We start from the raw sequence: 15,349 nt of genomic DNA, 5'->3' as shown, positions 1-15,349 counted from the left end.
CTACCCCAGCTCGTTTGTTTCCATTTTCATGAAATATCTTTTTCCATCCTTTTACTTTCAGTCTGTGTGTATCTTTCACTCTAAAGTGAATCTCTTGTAGGCAGCATCAGGAAGGGTCTTGTTTTCCTATCCATTCAGCCCACCTCTCTTTTGCTTGGAGCATTTAATCCATTTATATTGAAAGTAATTGTTGGTAGGTATATAGTTATTGCCATTTTATTATTCATATTTTTTATTTTCATCTTAAAGCAGTCCCTCTACTTAAAAAAATTTGAAGAGGCAATATTTCCTAACTCATTTTATGAGGCCAACATTACTCTGATACTGAAACCTGGTAAAAATAACACATAAAAGAAAACTAGCTACCAATATCTCTGATGACTACAGATGCAAAAATCCTAAACAAAATTCAAGCAAATCAAATACAACAATACATTAAAAAGATTATACATCATGATCAAGTGGGGCTCGCCCCAGGGGTATAAGGATGGTTCAACATATGTAAATTGATCAATGTGATACAGCACACAAACAAAATAAAAGACAAAAATCATGACTATATCAATAGAGGCAGAGAAAGCATTTGATAAGATACAACATCCATTTATGATTAAAACACTAATATAAAAAGGGTGGAAAAGGAAAATACCTTAATATAATAAAGAACATACATGGCAAACCCTCAGCTAATATCATAATAAATGGTGAAAAACTGAATGCTTTTGCTCTACATTCAGAAACAAGACAGGGTTGATCCTTATCACCACTGTTATTCAACATAGTATTGGAAATCCTAGACAGAGCAATCAGGCAAAAGAAAGAAATAAAAGCCATCCAAACTGGGAATGAGGAAGTCAAATTGTCACTTTCAGGAGATGACATGATTCTTTATATAGAAAACCCTAAAAACTCCACCAAAAAGCTATTAGAAATGATAAACGAATACAGTAAAATTACTGGATACAAAATCAAGTAAAGAAAAAAAAGGAAATACATTATATTTTTTGGGTGTGATAACTGTATTGTGGTTATGCTTTTAAAAGATCCTTTATAAGAAATCATACTGAAATATTTATAGATTTCAGATGCCTAATATTTGCTTCAAAATAATACAAGAGGAAGTACGTGGATAGTGATATAAAAGCAACAAGATGAGTCATGAGTTAATAATTGTTGGAGCTGGGCATTGAGTTCATGAGTCTTCATGGGCTTCAATATATACAATTTTTTCATATGTTTGCAATTTTCCTTAATAAATTATTTTAAAGAAGCAAAAAAATAAAAAATCAAGTAAAGAAATCCATCACATTCATGAATACTAACAATGAAATTTCAGAAAAACAAATGAGAAAAAAAAATTCCTGTTGCAATTGCAACAAAAAGAATAAAATACCTAGGAATAAACTTAACCATGGATGTGAAAGACCTATATGCTGAAAACTACAAGACATTTTTTAAAGAAATTGAAGAAGACACAAAGAAATGGAAAGATATTCCACATAAATGAGTTGGAAGAATCAACATAGTTAAAATGGCCATATTACCCAAAGCAATATATAGGTTGCAAGCAATCCCCATCAAAATCCCAAAAGCATTTTCTAAAGAAATAGAACAAAAAATCATCAGATTTGTATGAAACCACAAAAGACCCCAAATAGCCAAAGCAATCCTAAGAAAAAAGAATAAGGCTGGAGGTTTCACATTCCCTGACTTCTGCTTGTACTAGAGTGACAAAAATCAAAACAGCACAGACCAATGGAATAGAATTGAAAACCCAGAAATAAACCCACATATGTGTGGGCAGGTAATTTTCGACAAAGGAGCCAAAAACAAATGATGGAGAAAAGAATGCTTCTTCAATAAGTCATGTGCAAAAGAATGAAACTAGCCTCTATCTGTTTCCATATACCAAAATTAGCTCAAAATGGATCAAAGACCTAAACATAAGACCTGAAACAATAAACTGCATAGAAGAAAACATAGGTACTAAACGTATGGACCTTCGGTTCAAAAAGTATTTTATGAATTTGACCTCAAAGGCAAGGGAAGTAAAAGCTAAAATAAATGAATGGGACTATATCGAACTAAAAAGCTTCTGCACAGCAAAAGAAACGATCAACAAAACAAAAATGCAACCAACTGAATGGAAGATATTTGCAAAAACGCGTCCGATAAGGGGCTGATATCCAAAATATATAACGAACTCGTACAACTTAACAACAAAAAAGCAATCCAATTTAAAAATGGGCAGAGGACCTGAACAGACACTTCTCCCAACAAGACATACAAATGGCCAACAGATATATGAAAAAAATGCTCAACTTCACTAGCTATTAGGGAAAAGCAAATCAAAACCACAGTGAGATTTCACCTCATACCTGTTGAATGGCTATCACAAATAACGGCTATAAACAAATAATAACAAATGTTTGAGAGGCTTTAGAGAAACAAGAACCCTCATACACTGCTGGTGGGTATGTAAATTGGTACAGTATGGAGGTTCCTTGAAAAATTAAGAATAGAATTACAACATGACCAACCAATTTCTATCCTGGGTATCCACCCAAAAAATTTGAAAACATTTACCCATAAAGATATATGTACTCTGATGTTCACTGCAGTATTATTTATGGTGGCGAAAACATGGAAACAACCAAAGTGTCCTTTGATAGATGATTGGATAAAGAAGATGGAATACTGCTCAGCCATAAGAAAAGATGAAATACTGTCATTTGCAACAACATGGATGGATCTTGAGATTATTATGCTAAGCAAAATAAATCAGACTGACAAAGTCAAGAACCATATGACTCCTCTCATATGTGTGATATAAAACTGAAAACAACAAAAGAACAAAACAAACAAACAAAAAACACACAGAAACAGACAACAGCTTACTGGCTACCAGAGGGTAAAGGAGAAGGGGAAGTGGTAGAAGAGGCAAAAGGGGATCAAATACATTGTAATGGAAGGAAAAGTGACCCTGGGTGGTGAACACACAATGTGAAACACAGATGATGTATTACAGAATTGTACTCTTGAAACTTACATAATTTTACTAACCACTGTCACCCCAATAAATTTAATAAATTATAAAAGAGGGGAAAAAAGAAGAAGTCTAAGATTCCTTGTAATACTGGTTGGTGGTGATGAACACCTTTAGATTTTTCTTGTCTGGGAAGCTCTTTATCTGTCCTTCGATTCTAATGATAGCTTTGCTAAGTAGAATAATCTTGATTGTAGATCCTTGCTTTTCATAACTTTGAATACTTCCTGCCAATTCCTTCTGTCATGCAAAGTTTCTGTTGAGAAATCAGCCAACAGTCTGATGGGAGCTCCCTTGTAGGTAACTAACTGTTTTTCTCTGGCTGCTTTTAAGATTCATTCTGTCTTTAACAGTTGGCCTTTTAATTATGATGTGTGTTGGTGTGGGCCTCTTTAGGTTCATCTTGTTTGGGACTCTATGCTTTTTGGGCTTATATAGCTATTTCCTTCACCAGGTTAGGGAAGTTTTCCATCGTTATTTCTTCAAATAGGTTTTCAATTCCTTGCTCTCTCTCTTCTCATTCTTGTACCCCTATAATGCAAATGTTGGTACACTTGATGTCCAGAAGCCCCTTAAACTCTTTTTTTTTTTGGGGGGGGGGGGATTTGTTTTGCTTTTTCCTTTTCTGAATGGGTGTTTTCTGCTACCTTATCTTCTAAATCACTGATTCAATCCTCTGCTTCATCTAATATAGTCTTGATTACTGTTGATTCCCTCTAATAGGTCTTCATTTCAGTTATTGTAATCTTTATCTCTGACAGGTTCCTTTTTATGTTTTCTATCTCCATTTTTATGTTTCCTATCTCTTTATTTAAGTTCTCCCTGAGATCATTGAGAATCCTTATAACCCGTGTTTGGAACTCTGCATCTGGTAGATTGCTTGTCTCCATTTTGTTTAGTTCTTTTTCTGGAGCTTTGTTCTGTTCTTTCTTGGGGGGACATGTTTCTTTGTCTCCACATTTTGGCTGTCTCCCTGTGTTTGTTTCTATGTATTAGGTAGGGCTGCTATGTCCTCCAGTCTTAGTAAAGTGGCCTTACATAGTAGGTGTGCTGTGGGGCTCAGTGGTGCAGACTTCCTGAGCAGTGCACTCCAGATGTCCCTTTTGTGAGTTGTGTGTGCTCTCTTGTAATTGAGCATTGATTGTTGTTTGCGCATCAATAGGAAGGCTTAACCCTCAAGGTCACTGGTTATGAGGACTGGCCATGGCTACAGTGAAGAAGTTTTGGTACAGTGGCTAATCCTACAGAGCAGGATCTGCCTCAGCAGGCCTCTGGTGCCTGCCCAATCTGCCCCTTGGGTATGTCATCCTTGAAGGCAGCTGGGTGATGCTCCAGTTCATTTTGAAGCTGGCCACTGGGCACGCCAGCCCCTGGGCCACCTGGGAGGGGATCCACTGCAGGTTAGGTTCAGCCACAGCCTGTGCACCACCTGAGGCCACCCAGCAGGAGCCACAAAGCAATCTGCAGATGAATGCCATCCACACCATGCTTGGAAGTGCCTTGAGAAACTAAGCCTCAAACCAAGGTGGTCTGCTGCTAGTGCTGGGCTTAGGGCTGCTCAGCCAGAGCTATGGGATATGCTCCACCAGATGCTGCTTGTTTGGGTTCCACGTACCTTTGAGAGACCCTAGGAAAGTCTGCAGCATGAATCAAGGCTGGTTTGTATACAAAAGCCACTGGAAGCAGCTTGGGTGTGCCCAAAAGTTGGGTGGGAAGGGGTCTCAGAATCACCAGGGCAGGGCAAACAAATCGTGTCAGCCAGCTTGATGGAGACTCAGATATGATAGCCACCTGTGTCTGCATGCTGGGAAGAGGGTACTCAACAAAAAAACAATGGCTTCTGCCAGCTCTATCATCCAGGAGAAAGCTTCCCCTCCAGCACTGGTCATACAGCCAGACAACTCAGCCTTCCCCTCCCCCACATCCCAGCTCACGCTTCTGATGCCCCTGTTACCACTCTTGCTGTTGCCCCAGTGCTTGAGCTCAGAGCCAGTGATTCCACTGTTGGTTAAGTCCACGCATGGTCCCTTTAAGAGGAGCACCTGAGACTCCAGCTGACCTCTGTCTCAGCCACAATCTCTGCTGGTTTTCACAACCAGAAATTATGAGGACTTTTCTCCATGGCACTGGAAACCTGGGCTGGGCTGCCCAGTGTGGCACTGGGACCCCTTGTTTCTACAGAAGGGGGCCTCTGCAGCTGAGATATACTTCCCAGTTTTTAATGGTAATATACAAGTGTGGGACCAGTCTGTTCCACGTCTCTGCCCCTCCTACCAGTCCCCAGGTGGTTTCTTCTAAATGTCCTTAGTTGTATGTCTTTGGTTCAGCAAGATTTCAGGTGATTCTCAATGATGGTTGTTTTTTAGTTTAGTTGTAATTTTGATGTGGTCAGGAGAGACGTTAAACACAGCACTTACCTACTCTGCCATCTTGACTGGAACTCAAAGTCAAGAAAATATCTTAAATGAATATAATGTAAAGGGCACACTGGAAAAGATCAGCAGATAATGACTTTGCAACATCCAATTTACCCTTGCCATTAAGTCAGAAATCCCCACAGAGAAACAAAAAGCAACTTAATTAACTCTGCCTCTCTCCTCCAGGGCCAAGTGTCAGAGGAGCCCAGCTGAGAGTTGGATCCATCCAACAAGTGCCCTCGGATGCTATATGCCTTGGTTTTCAACACACTTCACCTCATGGCAAACTCAGGGCCAGGTGAGTTTTCTTTTCTCACGTAAAAGTGTACGTAGCAATGCCTTGTTTTTATGGTTTCTGTAGTAAAGCACTGCCAGTCCTTGCATGTCTCTTCTAAAAGGCTCCTCACTCATCAGTGGAGGATGACTTCACAATATCCACAGTCAGTAGGGTGACCAATTTGTCCCAGTCTTCCAGGGTTAGCACTGAAAGTCCTGCAGCCATGGAAGCATTTGAGTCCAGGGAAAACCAGGATGGTTGGTGTGGGGACAGAGTCCCAGAGAGCAGTTTCCAGGCTCTCGGCCTCGGTGGGGAGGTGCTGGCTCAGGTAGTGAATGACCATTGACTGTGACTGGTTGGCCATGAGTTGTAACCGGTTAGCCAACTGGCTACTAATGTAACTGCGGGGCTGCGTTGATTGGTTGGTTGGTTGGCAGGCAGAGAAGTGAATGGCGGACTGCGGATTGTGTGGCTACTACTGCGTGTGTCTCCACCAGCTGCCAGAGAGAATACAGTGGTATGACTCCCCTATCTATGGCTCCGTGGGTGTTCCCTTTTGGCCTCCCAATGTCCTGCGTTCTTATGTGGGGAGCGGGACCAGAAGCCACGCAGGCCACACCGCACGACAAATGGTGCAGCGAGCAGGGTCTCCCGCATGACAGTTGGTCACCCTACAGTCAAGACTAGATCACATTTTGATCTTTCCTCTGACCCCAGGAGCCAGATATTACCAACAAGTCTTCTCTGCGAATTGCCTTTCTAGAGCCAAAGTGCTCCTCTCTCTGTTAGAGCTCTCCTTCGAAGGTAGTCCTCTTATTATCATCAGTGAATAAATTCAGTACATACCACACCCCTTGGCACACCAATAAATATTTCCAATATGTCTATCAACTTAAAAGTCAACCAGTTCCACAACTTTGAGCTTGGTCTATGTAGGGCCTCTTGGTTCTCTCAAAACATTCAAAGTAAGGAGAATCTGGACACAAAATTAAAAAGAGAAGTTCAAGTATTTTATATTGAAATAGAAATGTTTGAGGACCATGCTTCAGTTTTTAGCTAACAAAACATAGCATACTTAAATTCTAGAAAGTTGGGAAAAGAAGCAAAGACCAAAAATCTGAGATTTCTTTCATTAGGCATCAACAATTAGTTTCCTATGCTTGTCTGTCCCTATCAGGAAAAATCTGCAAGGCTGAATTCTCACGAAAATTGCCTGACAAAGTCCCTTCTGTTCTCTACTCTTTCCAGAAAACCGCGGTAAGGACAGGTCTCACGCAGCAAGAGACGGACAGGTACAGAGGCCAGCTCTTCGCTAGATCACGAGGTACTACCCGAACATTTTTTCAGACGTCCCTTCAGGACAGTGCGTGCGTGGGACCCGGAAGACCTAGGGCCGTGGTTAGGTGGCTTTCCCTGGGGATCAAGTGAGCCAGCAGTAAGGACAGCGCAGAGGGTAAAGGGGACGGAGGGAAAGGCAAGGAAGCCACCGCTCTGGAAGCGGGAGAGGCAGGAGGGACAGGTGCAGCGTGAGACAGTCCCCGGACAAGCAGCCAGGAATTAACGCAGCGATAGGGCGCAGGGTGCGCCCAAAGTGTCCAGTACCTGGCAGTTGCACCCGCTTGGTCGGAGCCTGTTTCCTCCGAGAGAATTAAATGACACGGCCATGCCGCGGGTTGGCACCGCATTTACCCTTCTGAGGTTACTGCCATCATAGAGCTATGGAGTCGGCCCCGCGGCTCGCACACCAGGTCTGGAGGCCCCGCCTACCTCCCGTCCTTGGCCTCCGGGGTCTGGCCATCGTCCGTGACCACCTGGGGCTGCAGACGCCGGCGCTGCCGCAGCCCGTCCGCGTCGCCCATGCTGCGCGCCACCGCGGCCCGCCCAGCCAGCACCCTAACCGAGTAAAGGAGGCTCGAAGGTGGCCTCGCACTGGCCCCACGCCCCGGGTCGCCCTTTTCTCGGCTGCGCGCGAAAGTGACGCGTTTGGACCCGCCTCTTCCGGTCGCTGAGCTGGCTTTCTCCTGGGCTTCACTCGGTGGGACCTGTTTCGGTGGGTCATCACGGCGATTTCGAGCTGGCGGAACCTCGGGTTCTACTCAGGCCGGGCGAGGCTATTTGGAAGCCGGTCTCGAGTGAGCGCCTTGACCCGCCGCGGCGTCCGGACCCCGAAACGTGCGTGGCCCAGCACAGCCCTTGCGCTTCCTGCTTTCATTTCATTTCTGATGGTGAACGCCAGTAGCCGTGCGCATCGGCATTGCTGGTCCCAGGTGTTGGTGTCTGTGGGTGTCTGTGTCGGTAGAGAGGATGGTGCTGCTTAAGTGACAAAAATCCCGGTTCCTACACAGGCAGTGTAAAAAATAATGAGTTCATATTCTTAGAGGAACGAGAGTGCAACAACCCCCACCTGAAAATTATACTTTTTCCAAACCGAGCCAATTAAGAGAAAACTTAGGCCAGAAAATGTCCGTTTTGGTTAAAGCCAGATATGAAGTGTAAGGTCTTTTGGTGATAATTACAACAGACATTTGATAAAGTTTGTAAAATTATTTTAAAATATTGTGAGATGTTCTAATTACAGTGGCCTGGAGAGTGACAGACAGAATTGTTAGTTAATGGATGCTGACCAGCTAACAAAACACTTCTCACGTGTCTGTTTTGCCTGTTGGAATTTTGGATTAATTTTCCGGTGGCTATTTCCACAGATTATTTTAGCCAGACACCATCTAATTCCAGGAGGCCCAGCCCCCACTGGTTTACAGGAGGGCTACTGCTGCCGCCAGCCAATCTACAGGAGCGACATTTCTTTATGAGGACTGCACCTATCCTAGAGCTGACCCCCTTTACCTTCTCCCACCGCTCTGCCTACAGCTTATGTAAATTCTTTTAAACTACCACTGTCTTCTCCCTTCCCCCTACTTGATGTATAAAATGCTTGCAGATCTCTGGGACCGTAGACATGCTGTCTCTTCTACCTAGCCATGCCCCAGTACTTTAGAATTCATGCCCCAAGACCCATATTTTGGCAAGCCTTTTTGACTCAATAAAACCTTACTTAAAATAGAACTTTCAGCGTGGAAGTTAAAAAATTTTAGTCTAACGTATCAAAAGGTTACCCTTAGAAGTAAATGCAGGGTTTAAATAGAAACCATCGTTAATTACAAAATCTAAGAAAGCATGAAGTAATCATCAGTTCGTTCATTAACACTATTTTAGTGAGCCAGGTATATTTTTTGGTGGTAGAAGTTGATGGTGAGCAACTCACAGACAAACGCTCACTTGTAGAAGTGAGAAATGACTTTAATCAGATCATGATAATAAATGTAACATTTTAAATGTGATAATTGTATTAAAGGAGAATAACATGATCTTGTGAGATTGTTTGACAGATGAAGGAGCTGAAAGATAAATAGGATTTAAGGAAGAAACAGGGAGGAGGATTTCCAGGCAGAGGAAACCAAGTCCTGTTATTATATATCATCTCTAGAAAATGCATGCTCGTAATGAAATATTAAGAATTTCTTCACTCAAAAGCTTTCCTAATGGAAACGTGCTCTTGCCTTTCTCAGTGCTACATGGCACTGGAATCACACATGACTGTTCCATAAGAAAAGAAATGAAGAGCCAACAGAGGGAAATGTTCAATAAGTCCAGGTTTTTAGGGATTTCAGGTTATAATTCTGGCATTGGCAATAATTTACTTCATTCCCTGTTGAATATAACCAGTGTAGCTATTACATCAGGGACACTTTTAACAGTATGAGTACTGCATGATCTGGCCCTTCCTGCATGTCTGGATTATTCTTCCTGCCCTGAATCCCATGTTTCAGACACTCAGGAATGCTTATTTCTAATTCTATGCCTTCCTGCCTTTGTCCATATTATTCCTTCTCCTTGTAACAATGCTTTCCTTTACCTCCACCTGGCCAAAAACATTTTTATCATTCAGGAGCTACTTCAAGTATCATTGCTGAAAATTATTCCCCTAATTTCTCAAGCAGAAAATTTCTTTATTTCTAAGGCCCTTGAACGTGCCCTGATTATAGGACTTAGCCCATCGCATTGGAATTATTAATATTTGTATTCCATGCACAATGTTAAAGCCCTCCAACCAAAAATAGCCAGGAATATATCTATAAATATGTAATAATAAATTAGTGTACAGCATAGTGACTGGTTAATAATACTGTATTGCATATTTGAAAGTTGCTAAGAGAACAGATCTTAGTTCTATAGATCTTAGTTCTCATCACAAGAAAAATAACTATGCATGGTAAAGGCTGTTAACTGGATGTGGTGATCATCTCACAATATACACAAATACTGAATCATGTTGTATAACTGAAACTAATATAATGTCAGTTATTCCTCAACAAAATAACAAAAATAACAAATTAGGTTTATTGAACTTGCTGTAGCAAAGGAATGCACCAGAGACCTTGTGAGGCTTCTTAAAGCAGTGGAGTTATGGAAGGGTCCTCTTGGGGTTTGGGGGCTGGAAGTTGTCACAAATAGTGTTAGCAGGAATAGGTCAGAATTTGCAAACTAGGAGAGTCACTGGAAGGCGTCATTGATTTTATCTTGGAGCACATGGTCTGAATGAGTTAAATGAGTTAAATGGTCTGAGATTAGATCATTTATGTTGCACAGCATGGTTTAGTATCATTTTTCTGTTTGTGAGTCATGGTGAGATGCACTTTGTTAGTTATGATTTATTTCAATTGTCAGCCCCCTACCTCACTCTCCAGCCTAACTGCCACCCAGTTATTGGAAGTAGGATAAGAACCCTATGATTGGTTAGACTAGGTTAAACCTCAGGACTACTGACATTTTGGGACAGATAATTTTTTGTTGGTGTTGTAAGTGGTGAGAAGCTGTTCTGTCCATTGTAAGATGTTTATCAGTATCCCTGGCCTCCACCCACTAGATTCCAGTAGCATCCCACCCACCTAGTCATGATAATCAATAATGTGTCTGGACATTGCCAAGTTTCCTCTAGGGGACAAAAGAGCCCCTGGTCAAGAACCACTGGGTTAGACCAACCAGAACCCACCCCCAACCCCCTGCACCCTAAGACTGAGGATGAGTCCCACTTCCATTGAAACATTGGCCCACATAAAGGGCATTTAGCTGAACAAAATCAGGGTTCTGCCAGCATGGAAGCAGTGGTGCTGGGCAGGCAGCCAATAGAGTACCTCACAGCTAAAACTAGAAACACACCCTATTTCCAGTCCAGTGCTTTTTCCTAATCCCATGCTGTTTCTATTTCTTCCACAGATATCTCCTGAAAGCCTTCCAGGTGCTCAGCCAAGTGCTATGACAAAACAAAGGCGAAAGAAGGTGAGTCAGTGTGCAGGAACATTACAGTCTGGGAGGGGATATAAGAAGCATCATTACCAATATAAAACAATGCCACAGAAAAAACACTGAGTGCCTTGCCAGCAGGAAAGAACAAATCCCATAAGGTGAGAATGGCTAGAGAAGGCTTCTTGGAGGAAACCGGGTCTTGGATGAGTAAGATTATAGGCAGGTTGACAGGCTAGGGAAAGACAAAAAAGGGGCTAAGAGGAAAGTGTGGGGGTATGCAAGGATTCGTCAACAGGGGAGTGACAATCAGGGTAGACTTCAAGGTTACAAGTAATCTAGGAATAATTGGGTGAAAGGAGCAATAAAGAGCAGAAATGGGCTGAGCCCTTCCTGTTCTCAGATCCAGGACAGCAGAAGTGGCCTGCTTGGAATAGGGTTTCAGGCTAAGTTATTGTGTTGTGATGGGAAGCTCTGGTTTCAGCTCAGGAGGACCATGTAGAGTATAAAGTTAGAGGATGTAGACTAGCTTGTTCACAGTAGGAAAAGCATCTTAGAGATCAGTCTGATCGTAGAGATCAGAAAGAGACATCCACAAAGCCAGCTGAAGATAAGGGAGGGATCTACGAGTATAGAAGGGATATGGGGATAGCTTATGGACCTTAGCACAGAAAGTACAACCAGACCTCACAGACACTGGAACGAGGACCTGGACAAAAAGGAGTAAAATTCCTCTCCACCTCCTGATGCCTCATGGTATTTTATCTCTGCGTCCCCTCTGTGATTCTGTGCAAGCCCTGTTATTTGGCAGGCCTTCTTCTCTTTTGCCACCTTCCACTCTAGAACTGGAAAAGATACACTGCCACTTTTCTAACTCTTGAAGCGATGGTGGTCGCAGGCAAGGTTTTGGCTTAAGGTAAAAGCAGAAATCTAGGAATTATTTTCACCTCCAGGAAAGTTTTTGCTTTTCTAATAAAAGGGAGAAATGGGATTGGCCCTGCCCTTTCTTCTCCTGAACCCCCGAGTTATACTTAAAATGGCAGCAGTGACTTATGACCATAGGAGACACCTAAGTCTAAAGGACAACACGCTGAGAACAGAAAACCCAAGGTCCTTGGTGAGACCATTGAGCTGCTGATGCACTGCCAACAACCACCTACCCCTGGGCTTCTTGTTACATGAGGAAAACAATCCCATGTGCATCTAGGCGACTGTTTTGCACCTGAACACATTCCATCTCATATGCCAACATTCTCTGCTTGAGCATACCTATGGCATAAAATTGTTGCCTCAAGCCCAACTATCCATGACTTCCACAACAACTAAGAGTCTCTGTCCAAAGTCCAGATTCCTGGACTGAGAATCTGATGTTCCCAACTTCAGTGAGGTGCCCAAGCCTGGATGATTATCTGTGTTAGAGGACAGGATACCATGGCCCACTGACCATTTGATGGGAACCAGGAGAACAGACTAGACAGTGTACGCATGAGCAGAGCAGGACTATTACAAGGAATGATGTAGGCCCCACTAAGAAGCAGACAGGCGTAGAGGTGAGGATTATAAATAGTATAACTGGAGAAAAAGGCCTCAATAGCCTTACTGAGGAGGATACTTAAGGTCAACCCAGACTCAGTGGGAAAAGGTTGTCAGTAGGAAAGACATGCAGCAGTCAACATCTGTCATGGGCTTGATGTTCACGTTTGTTATCTGTTTAAAAGTGAATTTGATACGGGAGAGCTGCCCCCCCCCACTATAGGAATTTTAAGTCTCCTTTTCCCTAGTTTCTTAGCTCCCTAGTTCCTGATCTTAATCAGCTTTTTAATCTTAAATGGAAGATTGTTCCTAGCCTGAATCATAGGAAGTCTCCTCCCCCCTGCTTCAGATAATTACCCCGAAACCTGTGATTTATGCTTTTTGATTGTAATCATTATGGCCCAGCTCCTAGGTTGAACAACGCCACCTGGATGACCGGTTAAACTAGAGGAAAAGGCCACAGGCTCCATGAAGCTAAACAGACTTTCCCTCACATAGCCACCTTGCGTGGATGGCTCTGCGTCCTGCTTCTTGGGCCAACCCTTTTAATTCTGTCTAATGAAAATGTCTCCTTATCTAGGGGCCGATGGGATACAAATGATGCCCAGCAAGACTTCCAGTACATCCTGTCCAAAGAGATCAACACAGTCTTCCAGGCGGATCCCAAGACCCTTTCCCTTCATCTAAGATCAGATAGAGTGAGAGTTCTGTGAATCCCTGATAGGTAGAGACAACAGCCACATTCAGCAGGAAGCAGATACAGAAGAGATCTCCTGTCCCTCAACTTCCCATAGAGATTTATAGGGATCATGTCTCTCAAGGGAGACATGAGGCAGGCAGTTAGAGACAAGAATTGGGTATCCAATATACTCAAACACATCAGGTAACATTCCTGCACATCCAACATGGCCTACGAAGAGCAACCACCCAGAAGACCTCCCGTCTCTGCCCAAATCTTTCTCTTATCCACTATAACCATCAACCACTATGAGGAAGCTAAAGGACACAAAATACCTAACTAGATTAAACAAGTCACTCATACACTACAACCTGCATTTCACCTGGGCCTCATTATACCATCATTATAATATCATACATATTCCCAGAAGTTCATTAATATCATTATAATAGACTGAATTCTGGGAAAGAACATTCACAGTCTTAAAATATAAGGTAATACTCTCCTGTCAATCATAAATGCCAATCAAGAGACCCCACACTCAGAGGGGAGTAGCCCATTCTAGAAGAGAAAGAAAAACACCAGTCAGTGCCTCTTGAGCCTCTTGGTTGCTCAGGCCCACTCCTATCTCTTTGGAGTGTACTTTCACTTTTAATAAGCTGCTCTGTCACCACTGTATTTCTGTCTCATTCAGTTCTTTGCTCGAGATGCCAAGAACCTGGACACCGCGCTGAGACGGGCCTGCTCTCCAGTAACAAACTCACCTGTCCTTTGTTCCCTTGGGGCTCTTGAACGCTGACACTTCATGATTGGCACAGGTCATACACACTAATCGCATGTTTCATTATAGCCAGAAACCATTTGTTGAAAGCAACTAATCATTTCCCTTTGGCTGATTTCTGGTCTCCTTTTTTGAACAAACATATGCATACTTGTAAGCATTAAAGGAATAAAGAGATGTGTGTTGGGCGAGGTGATGTCCTTTAGGAAAGGGATTGGTCCCAGGTGTGTCTATTTATTCAGAAGGCTGCTTAGCAGAAGTTTGGATCTGCAGGAGCAGTGAAACTAAACAACTCAGAGTTATCCAGTTGGTGGCTTTTACCCAGAAAATGTCACCCTTTTGCAAGAGAAGTTTGCAGACCAACTCTTCCAACAGGTTTTCTGAACTCCTTAGTACTTACTGGTTTATTAATACTGTACTAGGACAACTAACATCTGGTTTTTTCCCTTTTCTACTTCTGTATTTATTTAGAGTTGGATTCTTGCCCTCTGGTCTGTCACCCACTTAGAGACAACACCAAGCAGACAAGTACTTCTTTCTGCCCTTCCCACTTCATGGCGCTACTTTTCCAGTTTGCCTCCTCTTAAGTCACCTGTGCCAAGAGGAACACCCCGTGGTTAGGCAGGATAGTGTGTGTGTGTGTGGGGGGGGGGGGGGGGGGTTGTGACCTTCACAGTGGTAGTGACTAGACTCAAAGGCAAAGTGTAATGCGGGGTACCCTGCTCGCTGCGCCATTTGTCGTGCGGGGCGGCCTGCGGGGTCTCTGGTCCCGCTCCCCACATAACGCAGGATATGGTGAGGCCAAAAAGGAACACCCACGGAGCCATAGGTAGGGGAGTCATACCACTACGGTCTCACTGGAGGCTGGGTTCACTGGACGTGCGACCTGCTGTCCGTTTTGTCTGCAACCCACCGACGACTCTCTTTCACTCTCCTCCACTCTCCTCCGTAGCCGCAGCAGTTATATTAGTGGCTAATTGGCTAACTGGCTACAGCTGACGGCCAATCAACCACAGCTGACGGCCATCTACTACCCGAGCCAGCACTCCTCCACGTGAGGCCGAGAGCCTGTAAACTGCTTTCTGGGGCTCTGTCCCCACACTCCACCCCTACAGGGTCTCGCCTCACAATCTACCCGACAAGCGTCTTCCGCGAGGGGCCCTGTGCGAGGAGCCTGGGGGTGAATGCAATATCCTGGACACAGCCAGGCTCTCTGGGCACAGCCAGGGTTTCTCAGGGCACCACCAGTGCTTCTGGGCACGGCCAGACTTCCTGGACTTCTTAGGGTACCACCTGTCTTCCCGGACACAGCCAG

General features: G+C 43.5%; 1 protein-coding gene and 1 long non-coding RNA gene across 5 annotated transcripts in view; one reads left to right on the top strand and one right to left on the bottom strand.

Annotated features, from left to right (window-relative positions):
• Window positions 1-7,715, bottom strand: part of APMAP (adipocyte plasma membrane associated protein) — a 39,513-nt gene extending 31,798 nt beyond the window's left edge. Inside the window, exon 1 of one of the 4 annotated variants that reach the window (XM_019716782.3) lies at window positions 7,508-7,715. In XM_019716782.3, the coding sequence (XP_019572341.1) occupies window positions 7,508-7,599 (92 nt within the window). In that variant the 5' untranslated portion in view covers window positions 7,600-7,715. Of the gene's footprint in view, window positions 1-7,342 lie in introns of all 4 variants that reach the window. The other 3 variants (XM_019716783.2, XM_019716784.2, XM_074318358.1) reach the window with 3 other exon arrangements.
• Window positions 7,716-7,743: 28 nt separating this feature from the next.
• LOC109437498 (uncharacterized) lies at window positions 7,744-14,211 on the top strand. The gene is made up of 3 exons (XR_002136260.3): window positions 7,744-7,912; window positions 11,015-11,077; window positions 13,155-14,211. It is a non-coding gene; the product is annotated as an uncharacterized LOC109437498 (long non-coding RNA).
• Window positions 14,212-15,349: the final 1,138 nt, after the last annotated feature.

Source organism: Rhinolophus sinicus, chromosome 13 (assembly GCF_057876585.1).
Source record: "Rhinolophus sinicus isolate RSI-liver-muscle chromosome 13, RSI-T2T, whole genome shotgun sequence".
Lineage (NCBI taxonomy): Eukaryota > Metazoa > Chordata > Mammalia > Chiroptera > Rhinolophidae > Rhinolophus > Rhinolophus sinicus.
The sequence above is the reverse complement of the archived record's forward strand: the minus strand, read 5'-3'. Positions and strand labels throughout refer to the sequence as shown.